Here is a 19,714-nt window from a genome sequence, read left to right as displayed (position 1 = left end):
ATGATTATTTCTAAAGAATCATATGAACAAAAATTTATCATAATTTTCTTCTATATACAATATATTTTAATTTATTAGTGTGGATACTTGAGATTATCCTTCTACTTCATAATAAAATTCTTTTTATTACTTAAATAAAATATTAGGATAATACTATTTTAATTTTTATATTTTGTCTTATTTTTAATTTCGATTCTTTGTTTCATAAAATGATTTTAAATTTTATGTGATCCCTTATTATGCAATTTTTTTTTTTAAAGAAAATCTCAAACTTAAATTTCATAAATAGATAATGAGTTCCTCTAATGGTTAGATATAATGCCAACTTTAATCATGGTGTTTTCTACATGATACCAAGTGTGTTGGTAATGGTCAATATTTTAAGTACCACTTGACATTATTAAATGAGTGTATATAAGTATATATGAAAAGCTTATATTGCACATATTAAATTATGAGTAAATGCTATTTTGGATCCTGTATTTTGTAAAAATTATTAATAATGGACTCTGTATTTTCTAAAATAGTAAAAATAGGAGCATTAGCTTAATTTTTAATAATTTTATTTTTTAAAATAACTAACTTTAAGACAATTTTTAAAACAAACAAATACAGAAAATATAACAAATTTTATCATAACATCTCTAGATCAGATTATTATTAAGTTTTATTTTGACAAAAAAATCAGTTCAGGGTCTTATTTATACAATTTTAAAAAATACAGAGTCCATTTTATTATTTAATAAAACAGGGGATCTAATTGGTAACTTTTATAAAATACAGTATCCAAAATGGTATTTACCCTTAAATTATTTACATTATGATACAAACATATAGTCAAATTCAATTTGGGCATAAGCGGATTAGGTCTGTACCTAGACCCTACCAAGCCCAGGGCCCAAAAAAAAATTCTAAAATTATATATTTTTTTTCTAAATAAGAGACCGAAAATAATTTTTTTTCTATGACCAGACAATGTAGTATATACTTGTATAGTATATATATATTGGTATAGAGCATTGTTATTAGGCATCAGTAGTGCTTAGTACCTTTAGACATATCGTCTTCTGATTGGCTAGCGATACTCTTTAAAATTTATTACATTAAATTATAGAGAAAATTACGTTGGGAGACTATTTTTGAAATTAAATACTGTATATACCGAATATATTTATATTTGGTAAAAAGTAACGATTTTTTTTGAATTTTTTTTTACACGTGTACACGGTTACTGTTTTTTAGGGGTAGTTGAGTGTTAAACACGATTCCACGTTCTTTTTGCACTGTCAAACCATTTCTCACTCAATCACTTCCATTTCTCTTTTCATTTCATCTTCCATTCTCTTATTTTCCCTCATTTTATCATAGTGTAAGGGTTTCTCTCTGCTAGGGTTTGGCATTTCGTTTCATAGTTAAAACATTCAATGGTGCGTACTAGGGGTTCAATGTCTCCATCACCGGAGGTGTCTGGTTCGAAGAAGAAGGTTGAAAAAGCAGAGGAGGTTTCGAAAAACATGGTTGGTTCTGGTTCGAAGGTCGTTGAGTCTGATAAGGAGAAGAAGAACAAGAATCTCTCCATTTCGAAGAGGAGTGGTGTTTCTGAAGCTACCTCTAACGATCGGCGCTCTAAGAAATTGAAGAGTGTTGTTGAAGATGAGGATGATTTTGATTCAGAATGTGATGAAGCACCTATTGTGTTGCCAAAAAAATTGAAGGTTAGTATATTGTTTCTATATTCTGATTTTGATTCTTGTTAATGTGGATGCACATTTATATGGTAGTTGTTTTTTTTGTATACAGAGTTGTTTAGTATACTAAGTTGTTCACATTTTGTTTGTGTGTTGTTTAGAGATCTATGTGTAGCCTTTTAAGTGAATATTTTATATGTTAGTATAGTTTCTTGGTTTTTTTAGTAGTTTTTTTGTTTATCGAGTTCTATAATTTACTGAGTAGTTTATTTTTTTGGTATTTTGTATTGTTATTCAAATGTTACTTTTACTGTACAGTTTCTTAATGTATGGTATATTTAGTTTCTTTGTTTTTAATGTGTTTATGATTTAGTAGTCTTCCTTTCTATTTACTTGTGTTTACTTAGTTTTTATTTTGTGCACACCAACTGTTTGGGAATTTGTTTCTGAGTAGTTTACTGAGTAGTTTATTTTTTAGGTATTTTTTTTTGTTATTCACATGTTATAGTTCACTGTACAGTTTCTTAATGAATGTATATATATTTAGTTTTTAGATTTTTTAGTGTATTTTTTTGGTCTTTAATGTGTTTGTGATTAATTTATGATTTAGTAGTTTTTTTGCTTTATTTTTTGTTGTTATACTATTTAGTATACTGGTTTGTTGCTCTTTGTTGATGTTATGGTAAATTTTTGCTAGTGGATTTATCTAGGATTAGGTATTTTTGATTTGATTAAGGTCATATTTCTTTGTAGAAAGTTTAGTCAATTAATTGTTTTGTATATCTTTCTTTAGAAAAGGATTTTGTTCTACTGAGTTTAATGCATGAAGAAATGAACAAATATAAACCAAGTGTTCAATAATATAATTACTGTTGTCATAATATTATATGTTTATGTGTATGTTTGTGTTTATATGCTTTTAGAATTAAAATTCAAGAGAAAATGAAGAGAATAGATTAGTAGGATTAAAATTCTTCATCTATGATTTTTAGGATCCCATAAAACTATTTCTTTAGGATCCCATAGTAATTTTGGTTTACTTATTAGTTTCTTTTTAAATGATAGGTTAGCTGTATTACTAATGTATTACTTTTTATATTTAAATTCATTATTTCAGTATATAATTTACTTGTTAGTTTCTTTTTAAATGTTTCATGTTTGTTTTTAAATTTTCTTACAGGTTTGGGATTTTTACTTGAAACCAGAGGATAGATTTTGTGGAAAAATCATATACTGGTTTGATGTGGGTGTTATTGCAGAAATCAAGGGTAGATTGAATGCTAAGCAACTTACTATGTTTCAAGAATCTTGTTTTGGGCATTTTCTAGATCTTGAGGAGTGCAACATGCAATCTCAGGTTATACACACTGCTTTGTGTAGGGAGGTTCATCAGGCAAATGTCAAGGAAATTTGGTTTGATTTTGGTAATTCTAGGACTCGTTTTAGGTTAGGTGAATTTGCTATTATTAGTGGATTGTTGTGTAAGGGTGACAGTAGTATGGAAAAATATATAGGAAGGGGAGATACTTTTGTGGACAAGTATTTTAGTGACATGACTGTTAACTATGCTGCCATTAAACAACGATTCTTGAATAGTATCTTCAAAGATGATGTGTTTGCTTTTAGAATGGCTGTGCTTTATTTTGTTACGAATTTCTTGCTTAGTAAGCCTGGTCGCAAGAAAGTAAGTAGTGGGTTACTTCATTTAATTGGTTCTGGTGAGTTTAACAGTTTTCCATGGGGTAAGGTTGCGTATGATACTACTTTGTATAGCTTGAGGACTGTTTTAAAGGAAAAAAACAAGAAGAAAGTTGTTGATGAGACGAAGGGTACAGTTGCTTCGAAGGCAAAAGGGAAGAACATTAAGGGTAAAGAAAAGGATTACAATAGTAAGACGTACAAGTTGTGTGGTTTCCCTTTTGCGTTTCAGGTTTGGCTCTATGAGGTTATTCCTCTTTTTAAGAAGCAAGGTTTATGTACATATGATGCTTCTCCAGATTATAGGATGTGTAGGTGGAGTAGTGTGGGCAATCCTTTCTCAGGTGAAGTGGAGAAGAAAATATATATGTCAACTAAGGTATGTTTTTGTGATATGTTATTTTATTATTTTTGTGTTGTGTTTTGTTTTTTTTGTTGGTTATGTTACTAATTTTGTTATTTTTATTTTATTTTGTTACAGTTTTCTGTTACCCGCATGTTTCCTTCAGCTGAGGAAAATCAAAAGTTAGATATTGCTGGGTTTGAGTTTTCTTATGGGTCAGAATCTGATGATGATTTTGAGGATGTGAGACAGCCAAGAGTAGATGTTGACAAGACTGGTAGCTCTGGAGTTGAGAAAAAATCTACTATAAGTCTTGCTGTGTTGGATGAGCTTAAAGATTCGGTGTTGGGGCTTGTAGTTAGGCAAGTTGGATTGGAGTGTGTTTTGAAAGAATTTCGTAAGGAAGTTGATGAAAAATTTGCATTACTTGAGGAAAATTTGAAGGGTTACATTGATCGTAAAGTTGGAGAGGATTTAACTTTTTATTTTGATACGAAGTTTTCAGAATTGAAAGATTTGATTAAAGATAGTATTGAGAATGTTGTACCACAGGTGATGTTTTTTGGTTTCTTTTATGATTGATATTGTTTATTTTTAGTTTTATTTGTTAATATGCAATGGTTTTTATGTAATTTTGTTTTTGTAGAGTAATGAGGATGAAGATGAGGATGACGGTGGTGGTGGTGGCAATGATAGTCCTCGTAACCTAGATGACATTAGTGATGATGTTGAGGTACTATTTAGCAGTTCTAAGATTCTTTTTTCAGTTTTTTAGTTGTTTGAGGTACTATTCTGTGTTATAAGTTTTGTTTTCATGTGTTTGTATGGTATTTTTTTTATTGTAGCCTACTGTTAAGGGGGATGGTGAGGATGCTGGTGAAGATGCTGCTGATGTGAAGGATGGTGAAGATTGTGTTGGTGGTGACGGTGATGTTTATAAGGTCTGGTTTTTTTTTTATTATTATTCAATATTCTATGTTATAATTTTTGCTACTTAATTGTTTCTTTTTCTGTTTATATTGTGCAGGAAATTAAAAATATTTCCGAGATGTCTGTGAAAGAAGTTGATAGTCAAGATTTTGCTGGTTTATGTTCTTTGGAAAAGGTTAAATTTTGTTTATTAATTTTTTTTATAGAACAGTTTTGTGTAATTATTGTATTTTTTTTTTTATCATATTAAGTTGTTAACTAATTTGTTTGTTGTTTTTTTTTTGTTTTTGTTGTTAGGATATGCCAAATTTTGACATATTGGGTTCGTTATTAGGACAAAATGAGACTGTTGCAATGGTAGAGGATGAAGTTTTGGGTTCTGATGGTGGTAATGTAGGTGGAGTTGAGGGAGTTGCTGAGAAAGTTAGTGCGGGTACCGATGATGGTTTTTCAGAATCTGTGATGGCTGTTATAAATCAGAAAGTGGATGATGTGTGTCATGCATATGAAGTGAAGAAGATTATGGTATGATTTTGTGTTTTGATTTTTTTTTTTTTTTTGTTACTGTTGCAATGGCTGTTCTTTAAATATTATTGTTGTTTAATTTAAATGTTACTGTTTGGTTTCTTTTTTAGGACAAGATTAAGGTTTGTGAATCTCCCAAATCAAAGAGGGCTCATAAGCCTAGCGTGGTTTTACAGAGTCCTTACAGAAATGATTTTGGGTCTTCTGGTAGTAATGAAAAGATGAAGAAAAAGAATGTTAAAGGTCAATATGCGTTTAATTCTGGGTTGTTTGATCCTCCGCACGAACTTCAACAGAAGGCATTTGATGAGTGGTTCTGTGTTGGGTTCAAGGATGAGAATAAGTATGTTTTATTTGTTTTTATTATGTTTTTTGGTTTATTTTTTACATTTTTGCATATTTGATATTAAGTATATTGGTTGGTTGCTTTTTTTAGGAAGAAGAAGTTTGTTCAAGGGAAGAATCTTTTTAGTCCTGCTTTAGATTTCTGCATTGATAGTGTTCAGGACAAGTGGTGGTTTTATGATCTTTTGACCCCTGGGAGGTGCCTTAGTGACTCGGTGAGTATCATATGTAGTATTTTTTTTAATTTTAGTTATGTGGTTTGTAGTTATCTTTTATTTACTCAGATTCTAATCTCTTTTTTCTACAGCATATGGATGTAATATTTTATTACTTGCGAAAGAAGTTGAAGTATGATCCTAATGTTGCAGTGTCTGCAACAACCACAGATTATCATTTCTGTTTTAAGGTGGTTGAATTGTATGATAAGTTTGTCAAGTCTGGAAACAAGATTGATGCTGTGCCTAAGAGTAACATTGTTACTGAATACATGAGTGGGTATTACATGTATGCTAACAAAGATTGGCTACGTGTTGATTATGTGTTGATTTACATGCATATTAAGGATGAAAAGCATTGGATTTTGATCATTTTTGATATTAGGGCTAGGTGTCTCAATGTTTATAATTTCTTAGGGTCTAGACATGAGTTGGACAGGAAAACAGCTGGTTATGTCAAGCCTTTTGCAGTGGTGTTGCCTATATGTTTGTCATTCATTGACTATTACAGTAGGAGGATGGATATTGACACAAGCCAAGGATTTTTTAAAGGGAAAAAGGAGGAGGACATGCTTGATGTCTTTGTTGTTACTAAGTTACCTCAACAAGTAGACAAGTATGTTTAAATGTGTTTATATTGTTATGATTTTTGTTGTTTTTTTAGTATTCAGTCTAATGTTTGTTTTTTTGCTTGTTTTGTTTGTAGTGATTGTGGCTTGTTCGTGGCTAAGTATGCTGATTTCTTTATTCATGGATGTATTGAGAAACTTCCAAATCCTCTAGATGTGGGGTTTTTTAGGAGGAAGCTCGCTGTTGAGTTGTATGTTCATGCCAAGAAGAAACTGTTGAATGATTATGATTCTGAGTCTGAGTTTCCTGGGAGGATTCCAAAAGCTTGATTGGATTGAAGGGGTTTCGAATCTGCACTAGGATGAAACTTTTTGGTGTACTAAAGTTGGAGTTTCAACTGGAATGAAACTTTTTGGTGAACTATTTTGAGTCAAAGTAACTTGTTTTGTTACTTTTGTTTTTAGAATTGTAATTAAGCTCCAATTTTTTAGTACATTTGTTTGTTAGTATTAGTGAATGGTGTATCTGGACAGTAGGGTTTATATGTAGTATTTAGCTAGGTGTTAATCTGTTTGTTGTTGGTAACACTGATGTGAAGGGACCGTTTAGTATCTTTTTTTGGAAATATGCAAGTATATAAGTAGTTAAAATTGTTGTTTGGAATGTTATGTTTTAATGGAAGTATTCAAGTTTATAAAGTTGGAAAGAAAGTGTGTTTTGTAGTTTTAAGCTAATGTTTGTAGCTTAATTTTCATAAAATCAACAATGTTTTTTTTTTGCAGAGTAATTATTTATATTTTTTTTGGTTGAATGAGGGTTTTAATACAAATCAATAATCAAGGTATAGAGTAGTTAGAATGATTCATTTAGTGAAAAAATTAGTTATTTTGTTTCTAATTTTTTTTTTTATAAACGTTCAGGTTGTAAAAGAGGATTTTTTTAACTTGGGGTTCTACAATGGTAGTCGCTTGCAACATATTTGAATTAGAGGTACACTTTAATCATTTTTTAATAATGGATAACGTATAATTTTTTATATTTTTTTTGTGTGTATATTTTGATGGTATCTTGTCACTGCAAAATACCAGTAATAACAATATGTAACCAGCTCTTTTATATATCTAACCTATAGTTTTCTTTAATTAACATCACCAGATAACAAGCCAATGGTAATATATAATATACTTTGAGTATAAATGAATTGTCCAACCTTAATTTTTTGCCTAAATTATAAAAATATATGAATATATAATTAAGCAGCGTGTTAGTTTTTATATTAGTGATCAATCGTATTAAATACTAAAAACCAAATGTAGAATTTAAAAATGAATTTAACTATTCTTAAAAGCAGTGTTCACAGATGACAAGTTTTTTTATTCTTATAGTATTTTTGAAAAATGTAGGGAAACATTGGAAAGTAAAGCTACTTAGCAGTTTCTCAATTTGAAAGTATTGTTTTTATTTTTATAGTATTTGTATAAATGGAAGAATAATAGGTGGGCTATTCAATGTCTCTTTTTCTCTTTCTCTTTGGCTCGACCGCATCATTTTTGCAAGTCCTTCGGTTGTGTCCTTTTTGTAAGCATCTTGCACATTTATTCTGTGTTGCTTTGTCTAGTGCAGTTTTATACCTTTGTTTCTTTGGCCTTCCTGGTCTCTTGTATATTGGTGGCAATACTTGAAGTTGTTTGATGTTATCAGGCAAGTCCCATGTCTTTGGGTCACCTATTGGTAACACAGAACCTTCATATGTTGCAAGAAATGCTTCTTTTGTGTAGTAGTATGAGCAATACTCATAGCATTTCATGTGTCTTTTTGATATTACAGCCATTGCGTGAGAACACGGCATTTCATCATACTGAAATCGTTGACACGTGCATGTTCTGTTTTGGATATCCACAATATAGGAGTTTTACAATTCTTTTACTGTGTATATGACAAGATTGGATGTTTGCACCTGTGAAATGTAAAAGAGGTAACCATTAGTATAACTATTTTTTTTTATTACTTTGTGTGAAGTAACAGAATGCGAATAAGTAGCATATAAGTGAAGTTTTAAGGTTACCTTTAGTTTCTTACTGCGTTCCAGTTTATCCTTTAGTATCTTTTCTGGTACTTTTGCTAATGTTGTGAATGTGGACAAAGCTCTATTTTTGTTTTCCCATGACCATTTTTGAACCAAGCAACGTAGACATTCGAGCAGTGTTCCAATCGGTAGCTCTCTGATTTCTTTCAATGCTGAGTTCACAGACTCGGCGATGTTGGAGGTTAATGTTGAGTAGCGTTTATTTGGGCTGTAAAGCCTTGTCCATTTTTCTAGGCCAACTTCATTTGTCAGGTAAGGACGAATTCTACTATCAATGTTGTCTAAGTCCCTCATGGAATCGTCGAAGTCAGTTTGATTGTATGCTTTTGCTGCACAGTAGAATGCATCTCTTAGATCATCTCCTCCTTTTCTGAATCTTGTTTTTATATTTTGGAACAAATGGAAGCAACATACCCCATGCATCAAGTTAGGGAATACTGATTTCATTGCTTTTGCTATACTTTCGTGTCTGTCAGAAATTATGCATTGGTCTTCACGCTCCCCATATGATTCTTTGAGCTTTTCCATGAAGTATTGCCATGATGCATCATTTTCAGAATCAACTACTGAAAAAGCTAGTGGGAATATGTGTCTGTCAGCATCTTGTGCACTAGCAATTATCAATGTTCCTCCATATGCATTCTTAAGGAAAGTTGCATCAACCACAATTAGAGGTGTGCAGTGTTTCCAGCCTTCTATTGAGACTCCTAATGCAAAGAATAGGTACTTAAAATGCCCATTGTCATGTTGGACTAAGTCTGTTATTGTTCCTGCAATATTATGAGAGAGTGTTGTCACATTAGAGCTACTGATTAGTTGCTATAAGATTAAGTGTAGTTTAAGACCAAAGAAGTTATACCTGGATTGCATTTTTTTATCATGTGCAGAATCCCTGGAATTTCATTGTATGAATCATGTGGGCAGCCTATTACTTTTTCTGAAGCCTTCTCTTTTGCTCTCCAAGCTTTTTGGTAAGAAATTGAGACACTATAGTCTTCTGCTACATCATCAACAATCTCATTTGGCTTGTAGTTTCTTTTTGGATTACTAATTTTTTTTTTTGATGCAGTCAGCTATTATGTTACTTGTTGCTTGGGGGTGATCGTCATGGATGCGTTCTATTGAGCGTGTATGATCTTCCACAAGTTTTCTGACTTTGAAGAGATTTGTTTTTCCATGTTTTGTTGCCAAGAAGTACCATTTACAATTTTTATCAACACACACTAAGCTGTAGTCCTTTGTTGATGATCTTTTTACCCTGTGCTGTTCATTCTTTTTGATTGCATATAGGCTCATGGCAAGCTTTACTGTTTCCTTGTCTTGGAAAATTTGCCCAACTCTTATTATGTCAATCCTTGGATCTTTGATGATGTTTGTTTTGTTTTCCCAGCTTGAGTTGGTAGCTTCTATAGTTCTTTCTGTGATGTAATTAGCTACTGAGAGTGCATAATCTGTCCATGTAGGAATTGGATCAATATCTTGTATATATGGTTCTTCATTTTCATAGGCTGCAGAGGTTATGTCAAAGCAAGTAATTTCTTGATGTAATAGTTGGTTGACAGTATCCAATGACTGTGTATATACAGTATCCAATGACTGTGTATAGTTAATGAATAGTGGAAAGGCAGCCTCATTGTCATTTTTTTCCTGATATGCTCATAAATTCTGCAAGAATTATCGTCCTTGATCCTCATTGGTGGTATACCTTCTTGTATTTGAAATTGTATATCAAGAACAGTGGTGATGTTGTTTAATTCCAAAGTATGACAGATTAGTGTTCTCAGTTCTTGGTACGAGAAACCTTTTGGTATCAATATTCCTGTTACTTGATAATCCGTGTATAAGCATCTATCTACAAATTTTTCATTGTAGTATAGTACCAACAGTAAATGTTCCATGATTCTGTTATAGAACAGAGTAGTAGTTTTAGTGTAAAGCCCGCTTAGTTAATTTGGAGATTAGCAGTTATTTATGTTAATCAGGAAATTATTTATAGCTATTTAAATAATTTATCTTTGTTATTTATGGAATTCAGATATGCATAATTATGTCATCAGTAGCTTTTATGTTTCGTATTTCCGGTGTCCGGTATTTTGGAACGCGGCGTTTGGCTCAGTAGAAATCACAACTTAGTATGTTAGTATTTTGGGGACGGGTTTTAGACATTGGGAATGTTGGGAATGGCCGGGAATTTAGAATGTCCCAAAAATACCCCTTTAGTATGAATTATGTGATTTTATGGTGGGGGGCAAAATGGTCTTTTTGCCCCATTAGTGTTTTGTCTTATATGATTTATTAAATGGAAAATGAATAATTAATTATGTGATTATTTGGCTGAAATGGATTTAAAAAGATGGTATATTATGATATTAATTTCTTTTTCCAACACTTAGTTTTTTTTGAAAAGAAATTCCAACACACACACTCACTCAAAGCTCTCTCTTTCTCCCTCATTTCGGCTGAATCTTGGGCTGCTAGGGCAGAGATTTTCCTCTTCAAAGCTTGTGATTTTCTCCTCCTCTAAGTGTAATTCAAGTCTAGGTTTGATCCCTTTTATTTCCCTTTGTGTTTTATTCAAGAAAAATGATGAAAATGGATGAAATGCATGTGATTGTGAAATGTTCTTCTTCTTGTGATTTTGTTGTTAATTTATGGATTCAAAGCATGATTTTTGATGTTAAATGAGTTGTGTGAAGCATGAGTAGCTAGGTTGTTCAAGCTTTTAAATTAATTGTGAAAATTGATGATTTTTGTGAGATAATGCCATGTTTTGTTTCTGTATATTTGCTGGATGTTATTGTTAGTTTGCAGAGGTTTTTTTTAATGCTTAGTTAAGTAGAATTAACTAGGCTAGGGTGCATGCTAGTGGGTTTAACCAAGTTTGAGTTCTTGAACTCAAAGCTTGGTCTTCAATGGTGAATTTTGCATGTGGGATTTCTGGGTAGGTTTGATGCTCTAGAATTGTTATTTGGGACCTATGGAAGAGGTACGGAGAGTTTGGGATCAATTGGGTTCGAATTGGTCAAGATATGAGAATTTTTGGTTCTTTGCTCGCGAGGAACCGGAATTCCGGTTGAGCATCCGGAATTCGGATGGGGGTTCGTATTTTCCCGTAACCGAATTAGGTTGGGCAACGGTCTTCGGTTGGGGATTTTTCGAACCCTAGTTTTCCTCGTTTTTGGGTTTTTAGGGGTATTGCCATGCTTTTTATCGATAGGGAAACTTTTAGTTTCAAGTTTTAGTCCGGGAAGTGATTTAGCGGGTCAACTTATAGCGTTGTGATTTTTATGGTTTAGGAGCCGATGTCCGCCGTTCGGCTTCGATTCCGGTCGGGTTGGCCAAGCACACCCGAAATCGGAATCCGGGTAAGATTAGTATAACAGTATGCATATGTAGATTACATGTTTAGCGTGCATGTAGGAAGCTGTTAGATTACATTAGATATGTATTTAGGCTTCGAACCACCCAACCCCGTCACGTCGGTACAGCCGGAGTATGACCGACGGCGGAGTATGACCGGTTCGGCCGATCAGCCGACACTTTGGTTGGTGGTTCGATGCTATTGACCTATCCCGTCGGTACAGTGGAGTATGACCAGCAGCCGGAGTATGACCGGTTCGACCGATCAGGAGGATACTTGTCAATAGTACCGTCCCCTGAACGTTCAAAACTCAGTACCATGTTGGACATGGCAGTAGTGCTCAGTACCATGTTGGACATGGCAGTAGCGGGACTCAGTATCGTGTTGGACACGGCAGCCAGTTTTATGTATGATATTATTATGCTTTTCTTACTGAGTCTGTCGACTCACAGTTTACGTTCATGTGTAGGTAAAGGCAAGGCAGTTGCTGATGGACCGTGAGCGAGCTTATGGGATTGTACATGTCGGGGCGGTTAGGCCTGGAGCGTACGATCCTCGGGACGACGGGGGCCGAGATTTTTGTAACGGTCGTTAGATGACCTTATTTTGATGTAAAAATTGAATAGTAAAAACGTTTGTAAATATTTTTATAAATCGGGATCCCGAGACTTTTTGGTAAAATGGTTTATAAGTTTAATGAAAAAGCAAAATTTTAATTAATCACGTTTTTCCATAAACCTCGTTGATTAGCAACGAGCTGCACAGTACGTTTAAAAATCACGTAATACGCCTAAATTAGTTAGGGTGTTACAATTTGGTATCAGAGCCGCGGGTTGTCTTAGAAGATCGTCACGACATGTACAATCATCATCAGCAGTTAGCTCGGTTCACGGTTCAGTAAGCCTTTATTGCTTTAGTAGTTTATTTTATTCAGTTATGAAAAAAAAAAGAAAAGCCTGTTAGGAAGCATGTTAGTAGCCTGATAGTAGAATAGGCGCATGTTTCATTTCTAATTTCCAAATTAAGCGGCATTAGTAAGCTCGCCTTGAATACGACCTGATATGCCAACTCTTGGTTTCGCAGGCGGTTCTAACTAGATGGACGCCAGGCGGACTACCAGGAGTCGAGGCAACTCCGTGGGGTCGAATCAGGGAGAGGGAGCTCGGTTTCCCCCACTGCTGGGGCCGAGGTAGAGGTCCCCGAGGCGGGGCTCGTGGTCGGGGTGATGAGAACCCGCCACAGGCTGCCCCCGGCTCCCGGCCCGATCGGGGGAGCCCCGAACCGGGAGTTGCGGTTTGCGGAGATGCAAGCCGGGATCGAAGAGCAAGACCTCGAGATTCGAGAGGTTGAGACGACGGGGTGCTCCTGCGGTTCCGGTGCCGTAGTTCCGGTGGCACCGCCCGCCTTGCCCGGGCCGAGATGGTAGTGGCGGCCCATAGATTGGAGCCTTTGTATGAGAGGTTCGGAAGCAAGCACCTCGGTATTCTGGGAGGTCCGGATGTGTCGAAAGCCGAGCGGTGGCTTACGGTGATCACCGAGTCGAACTTTATGGGTGTCACCGGCAACGACAGAGTGGTGTGCGCCACATTTCAGTTCCAGGAGGATGCCCTGGTATGGTGGGACATGGTGTCTCAGATTCACGATGTCACCACCATGACTTGGGAGAGGTTCCAAGAACTTTTCAACGCGAAGTACTACAATGAGGCGGTTAGAAGCGCCAAGAGGAAAGAATTCGTTCACCTGACCCAGCGGGAGAACATGAGTGTCACTGAGTATACTACTCAGTTTGACCGGTTGGCGAGGTTAGCCTCGGGAATTGTGCCGACCGACTTCAGCAGGAAGGAGAAGTACCTGGACGGGTTGAATCCCAAGATCAGGCATGACCTGATGATTACCACAGACGACAGCACCACCTACGCTCAGATGGTGGAGAAGGCACTGCGAGCTGAGGGCGCAGTGGGGTGCATGTCAGAGTCAGCTAGTACTCCGAATAGTGGCGGAGCTCCTACCCCTCCTGCATCAGGATTTAGCAGGGGGAGTAGTGGTTCGGCCATTGATCAGAGGAAGAGGGCACCCACTTTGCTTCGGCGGCTCGAGTCGAACAAGAGGTTCGGGGGAACCGAACGAGAGGGAGTCGTCCCGGTGGTAATGAGACTCGCTTCTCCTATCCCGAGTGCCCTAGCCGCAAGAGGCACCATCGGGGGAGTGCAAGGGGCGGGGATGCTTTCATTGTGGCATGCCCGGCACTTCAAGAGGGAATGTCCCCGGCTCGGCCGGAGGCACCGAGAGCTCCGGCGATGCCCACTCCGGCCGGGGTATTCGCGATCACGCAGCCGATGCGGATGCCGGCCCATCGGTTGTTACGGGTCGGATTCTTATTAACGACTCGTTTTATTCGTCTTGTTTGATTACGGGGCTACACGTTCTTATGTGGCGGCCAGAGTCTTTAGTAAGTTGGGTAGACCCTTTGATAGATATGAGTCAGGGTTTGGAACCCTGTTACCTGGCGGAGAATTGGTTATCTCCAATAGGTGGATTAGGTCTATGCCGATCAGGATAGATGATAGAGAGTTGAGCGCTGATCTGATAGAGATGAGCTTAGTCGAATTTGATATTATTTTAGGAATGGATTTCCTATCTAAATATTCGGCGAGCATTGATTGCAAGAGGAAGATGGTGGTCTTCCAACCGGAAAGTGAAGAACCGTTCGTATTTGTGGGTTCGGTTCAGGGATCTCGGATCCCGGTGATCTCGGCTATGTCAGCAAGAGAGTTATTGCACGGTGGGTGCTTAGGGTTTCTGGCCGTGGTGGTGGACACCACTCGGCCAGACACCATTCGGCCAGAGGACATCAGCGTGGTTCGGGAATTTTTGGACGTTTTTCCCGAAGAACTTCCAGGGTTACCACCTCAGCAGGGAGATTGACTTCGTGATTGACTTGGCACCAGGGGTGGATCCGGTTTCTAAAGCCCCGTATAGGATGGCTCCAGCTGAACTTAAGGAGTTAAAGATTCAGCTCCAGGGGTTGCTTGACATAGGGTTCATTCGGCCCAGTGTGTCACCTTGGGGAGCCCCGGTTTTGTTCGTCAAGAAGAAGGATGGATCTATGAGGATGTGCATCGACTACAGAGAGTTGAACAAGCTGACGGTGAAGAACAAATATCCATTACCTAGGATCGATGACTTGTTCGATCAGCTTCAGGGGAAGACGGTCTTTTCTAAGATTGATCTCCGTTCGGGTTATCATCAGTTGAGGATCCGAGAGGAGGACATTCCAAAGACGGCTTTCCGTACTAGGTATGGACACTACGAGTTCCTGGTTATGTCATTCGGACTAACCAATGCTCCTGCAGCATTCATGGACCTGATGAATAGAGTATTCAAGGATTTCCTCGATATCTGTGTGATCGTGTTTATCGACGACATCCTCGTGTACTCTCAGTCAGAAGAGGAGCATGAGTTACATCTTCAGATGGTACTGCAACGACTTCGAGAACATAGACTCTACGCCAAGTTCAAGAAATGTGAGTTCTGGTTGTCTCAGGTGTCCTTCCTAGGACACATTGTGGGTAAGGACGGGATCAAGGTGGATCCCGGAAAGATCGAATCCGTCAGGGATTGGCCGAGACCGAAGACAGTGACAGAGATTAGAAGCTTCTTGGGATTAGCTGGGTACTACCGTAGGTTCGTGGAGGGGTTCTCCAAAATTTCAATGCCCCTAACCGAGCTTACAAAGAAGAATCAGCGATTTATCTGGTCAGATAAATGCGAAGCTAGTTTTCAGGAGCTGAAACAGAGGTTGATTACTGCTCCGGTACTAGCTTTGCCTTCGGACGAGGAGAAGTTCGTGGTTCATCTTGTGACGCATCCAAACAGGGTTTGGGGTGCGTATTGATGCAAGCCGATCGGGTTATCGCTTACGCCTCCCGTCAGTTAAAGGATTATGAACAGCGATACCCGACTCATGATTTAGAATTGGCCGCAGTGGTTTTTGCACTGAAGATTTGGCGGCATTACTTGTATGGAGAGAAGTGCGAGATCTACACCGACCATAAAAGTCTCAAGTATTTCTTTACTCAGAAAGATTTGAACATGAGACAAAGGCGTTGGTTGGAATTAGTGAAGGACTATGATTGTGAGATTCTTTACCATCCCGGGAAAGCCAATGTTGTGGCCGATGCCCTGAGCAGAAAGGGTCCCGGGCAAGTGGCTAGCATGGTTCAGATCTCACCTCAGCTAGCAGAGGATATGGTTAGATCCAGCATTGAGTTTGTGGTAGGTCAGCTTCACAACTTAACGCCGCAATCCGATACGTTAGAAAGAATAAAGGTTGCTCAGACGACAGATCCGGAGTTAGTGAAGATCCGAGATGAGGTATTGGCTGGTCAAGCCAAAGACTTTTCAGTGTCAGATAGTGGGATGCTTTTGTATAAAGCCAGGGTTTGTGTCCCGAGCAGTGTGGACTTGAGAAACGAGATCTTCGAGGAGACTCATTCTACTCCATATTCTCTACATCCCGGCACCACCAAGATGTACCAAGATTTGAAGCCGTACTTCTGGTGGAGCGGTATGAAGAAGAATTTGGTAGAATTCGTTTCGAGATGCCTCACGTGTCAGCAGATCAAGGCTGAACATCAGAGACCAGCAGGGTTGTTGCAGCCTCTAACCCTACCAGAATGGAAATGGGAGGATATTACGATGGATTTTGTGGTCGGGTTACCTAGGACCACGGGTATGTATGACTCCATCTGGGTAGTGGTGGACCGATTTACGAAATCAGCTCATTTTCTGCCGGTCAGGACAACGTTTACAGTGGATCAGTTGGCAGAGTTATATGTCAGGGAGATAGTGAGACTTCACGGGGTACCGAAGTCTATAGTTTCGGACAGGGATCCGAAATTCACCTCCAAATTTTGGCAAAGTTTGCAACGGGCAATGGGTACGAAGCTAAAATTCAGTACAGCATTCCATCCTCAGACAGATGGTCAGTCCGAAAGGACAATTCAGACATTGGAGGACATGCTGAGAGCCTGTGTTATGGACTTTGAGGGTTCATGGAATAAATATCTACCGTTGATAGAGTTCTCTTACAACAACAGTTACCAGAGTACGATAGGGATGGCACCCTACGAACTGTTGTACGGTAGAAAATGCAGATCCCCTATCCACTGGGATGAGACAGGGGAGAGGAAATATTTAGGTCCAGAATCAGTTCAGCGGACCAATGAGGCAATAGAAAAGATTAAAGCTAGAATGCTGGCCTCCCAGAAAGGCATGAAGAGTTACGCGGTCCGAAACGTAGGGATGTTGAGTTCCGAGTAGGGGACCATGTGTTTTTGCGAGTATCTCCGATGAAGGGGATTAAACGTTTCGGGAAAAGAGGCAAGTTATGCCCTAGGTTTACAGGACCTTTCGAGATTCTCGAGAAGATAGGTCAAGTGGCATATCGGTTAGCATTGCCTCCAGCTTTATCAGCAGTGCACAACGTATTTCATGTCTCAATGTTGAGAAAATACGTTTCAGACCCCTCTCATATACTCAGTTATGAGAGCCTTCACTTCGCCGATATGTCTTATGAGGAACGGCCGGTGCGGATCCTGGATAGAAAGGATAAAGTCCTTCGGAATAAGACCATAGCGTTGGTCAAGGTTCTCTCGGAGAAACAAGAAGGTGGAAGAAGCCACCTGGGAGCTAGAATCAGATATGCGAGCTCAATATCCAGAGTTATTCAGGTTAGATTTCGGGGACGAAATCCTTTTAAGGGGGGGATAGTTGTAAAGCCCGCTTAGTTAATTTGGAGATTAGCAGTTATTTATGTTAATCAGGAAATTATTTATAGCTATTTAAATAATTTATCTTTGTTATTTATGGAATTCAGATATGCATAATTATGTCATCAGTAGCTTTTATGTTTCGTATTTCCGGTGTCCGGTATTTTGGAACGCGGCGTTTGGCTCAGTAGAAATCACAACTTAGTATGTTAGTATTTTGGGGACGGGTTTTAGACATTGGGAATGTTGGGAATGGCCGGGAATTTAGAATGTCCCAAAAATACCCCTTTAGTATGAATTATGTGATTTTATGGTGGGGGGCAAAATGGTCTTTTTGCCCCATTAGTGTTTTGTCTTATATGATTTATTAAATGGAAAATGAATAATTAATTATGTGATTATTTGGCTGAAATGGATTTAAAAAGATGGTATATTATGATATTAATTTCTTTTTCCAACACTTAGTTTTTTTTGAAAAGAAATTCCAACACACACACTCACTCAAAGCTCTCTCTTTCTCCCTCATTTCGGCTGAATCTTGGGCTGCTAGGGCAGAGATTTTCCTCTTCAAAGCTTGTGATTTTCTCCTCCTCTAAGTGTAATTCAAGTCTAGGTTTGATCCCTTTTATTTCCCTTTGTGTTTTATTCAAGAAAAATGATGAAAATGGATGAAATGCATGTGATTGTGAAATGTTCTTGCTGCTGTGATTTTGTTGTTAATTTATGGATTCAAAGCATGATTTTTGATGTTAAATGAGTTGTGTGAAGCATGAGTAGCTAGGTTGTTCAAGCTTTTAAATTAATTGTGAAAATTGATGATTTTTGTGAGATAATGCCATGTTTTGTTTCTGTATATTTGCTGGATGTTATTGTTAGTTTGCAGAGGTTTTTTTTAATGCTTAGTTAAGTAGAATTAACTAGGCTAGGGTGCATGCTAGTGGGTTTAACCAAGTTTGAGTTCTTGAACTCAAAGCTTGGTCTTCAATGGTGAATTTTGCATGTGGGATTTCTGGGTAGGTTTGATGCTCTAGAATTGTTATTTGGGACCTATGGAAGAGGTCTGGAGAGTTTGGGATCAATTGGGTTCGAATTGGTCAAGATATGAGAATTTTTGGTTCTTTGCTCGCGAGGAACCGGAATTCGGTTGAGCATCCGGAATTCGGATGGGGGTTCGTATTTTCCCGAACCGGAATTCGGTTGGGCAACCGGTCTTCGGTTGGGGATTTTTCGAACCCTAGTTTTCCTCGTTTTTGGGTTTTTAGGGGTATTGCCATGCTTTTTATCGATAGGGAAACTTTTAGTTTCAAGTTTTAGTCCGGGAAGTGATTTAGCGGGTCAGCTTATAGCGTTGTGATTTTTATGGTTTAGGAGCCGATGTCCGCCGTTCGGCTTCGGCCGGTCCAAAGTTGACCTAAGACACACGAAATCGGAATCCGTGTAAGATTAGTATAACAGTATGCATATGTAGATTACATGTTTAGCGTGCATGTAGGAAGCCCGTTAGATTACATTAGATATGTATTTAGGCTTCGAACCACCCAACCCCGTCACGTCGGTACAGTGGAGTATGACCAAGACGGCGGAGTATGACCGGTTCGACCGATCAGCCGACACCGGTTGGTGGTTCGATCTTATTGACCTATCCGTCGGTACAGCCGGAGTATGACCAAGAATGAGTATGACCGGTTCGACCGATCAGGAGGATACTTGTCAATAGTACCGTCCCCTGAACGTTCAAAACTCAGTACCATGTTGGACATGGCAGTAGTGCTCAGTACCATGTTGGACATGGCAGTAGCGGGACTCAGTATCGTGTTGGACACGGCAGCCAGTTTTATGTATGATATTATTATGCTTTTCTTACTGAGTCTGTCGACTCACAGTTTACGTTCATGTGTAGGTAAAGGCAAGGCGATTCTTGATGGACCGTGAGCGAGCTTATGGGATTGTACATGCTCGGGGCGGTTAGGCCGGAGCGTACGATCCTCGGGACGACGGGCCGAGATTTTGTAACGGTCGTTAGATGACCTTATTTTGATGTAAAAATTGAATAGTAAAAACGTTTGTAAATATTTTTATAAATCGGGATCCCGAGACTTTTTGGTAAAATGGTTTATAAGTTTAATGAAAAAGCAAAATTTTAATTAATCACGTTTTTCCATAAACCTCGTTGATTAGCAAC

At 37.9% G+C, this 19,714-nt stretch overlaps 2 protein-coding genes across 2 annotated transcripts; one reads left to right on the top strand and one right to left on the bottom strand.

Annotated features, from left to right (window-relative positions):
* Positions 1 to 1,107: 1,107 nt before the first annotated feature.
* On the top strand, positions 1,108 to 6,964 carry LOC115698711 (uncharacterized). Its single transcript, XM_061112951.1, has 11 exons — positions 1,108 to 1,715; positions 2,869 to 3,765; positions 3,868 to 4,281; positions 4,376 to 4,462; positions 4,575 to 4,670; positions 4,757 to 4,834; positions 4,957 to 5,184; positions 5,295 to 5,527; positions 5,621 to 5,744; positions 5,837 to 6,360; positions 6,451 to 6,964. Exons 1-11 carry the CDS (start codon positions 1,425 to 1,427, stop codon positions 6,641 to 6,643), a joined length of 3,165 nt encoding a protein of 1,054 aa, XP_060968934.1. The 5' UTR covers positions 1,108 to 1,424; the 3' UTR covers positions 6,644 to 6,964.
* A 1,006-nt stretch (positions 6,965 to 7,970) lies between these two features.
* LOC133035546 (uncharacterized) lies at positions 7,971 to 9,696 on the bottom strand. Its single transcript, XM_061111391.1, has 4 exons — positions 9,486 to 9,696; positions 9,260 to 9,400; positions 8,380 to 9,170; positions 7,971 to 8,271 (listed from the first exon to the last, which is right to left on the bottom strand). Exons 1-4 carry the CDS (start codon positions 9,694 to 9,696, stop codon positions 8,227 to 8,229), a joined length of 1,188 nt encoding a protein of 395 aa, XP_060967374.1. The 3' UTR covers positions 7,971 to 8,226.
* Positions 9,697 to 19,714: the final 10,018 nt, after the last annotated feature.

This window comes from Cannabis sativa, chromosome 3 (assembly GCF_029168945.1).
Source record: "Cannabis sativa cultivar Pink pepper isolate KNU-18-1 chromosome 3, ASM2916894v1, whole genome shotgun sequence".
In the NCBI taxonomy this organism is placed as follows: Eukaryota; Viridiplantae; Streptophyta; class Magnoliopsida; order Rosales; family Cannabaceae; genus Cannabis; species Cannabis sativa.
The sequence above is the reverse complement of the archived record's forward strand: the minus strand, read 5'-3'. Positions and strand labels throughout refer to the sequence as shown.

Coding starts and splice junctions, on each gene's coding strand:
- LOC115698711 (XM_061112951.1), top strand. CDS start 1,425: ATGGTGCGTACTAGGGGTTCAATGTCTCCATCACCGGAGGTGTCTGGT. Junction 1,716..2,868: donor TGTTGCCAAAAAAATTGAAG/GTTAGTATATTG, acceptor ATTTTCTTACAG/GTTTGGGATTTTTACTTGAA. Junction 5,528..5,620: donor GGGTTCAAGGATGAGAATAA/GTATGTTTTATT, acceptor TGCTTTTTTTAG/GAAGAAGAAGTTTGTTCAAG.
- LOC133035546 (XM_061111391.1), bottom strand. CDS start 9,696: ATGAGCCTATATGCAATCAAAAAGAATGAACAGCACAGGGTAAAAAGA. Junction 9,401..9,485: donor CGATCACCCCCAAGCAACAA/GTAACATAATAG, acceptor TTGATGATGTAG/CAGAAGACTATAGTGTCTCA. Junction 8,272..8,379: donor AACGCAGTAAGAAACTAAAG/GTAACCTTAAAA, acceptor TACATTTCACAG/GTGCAAACATCCAATCTTGT.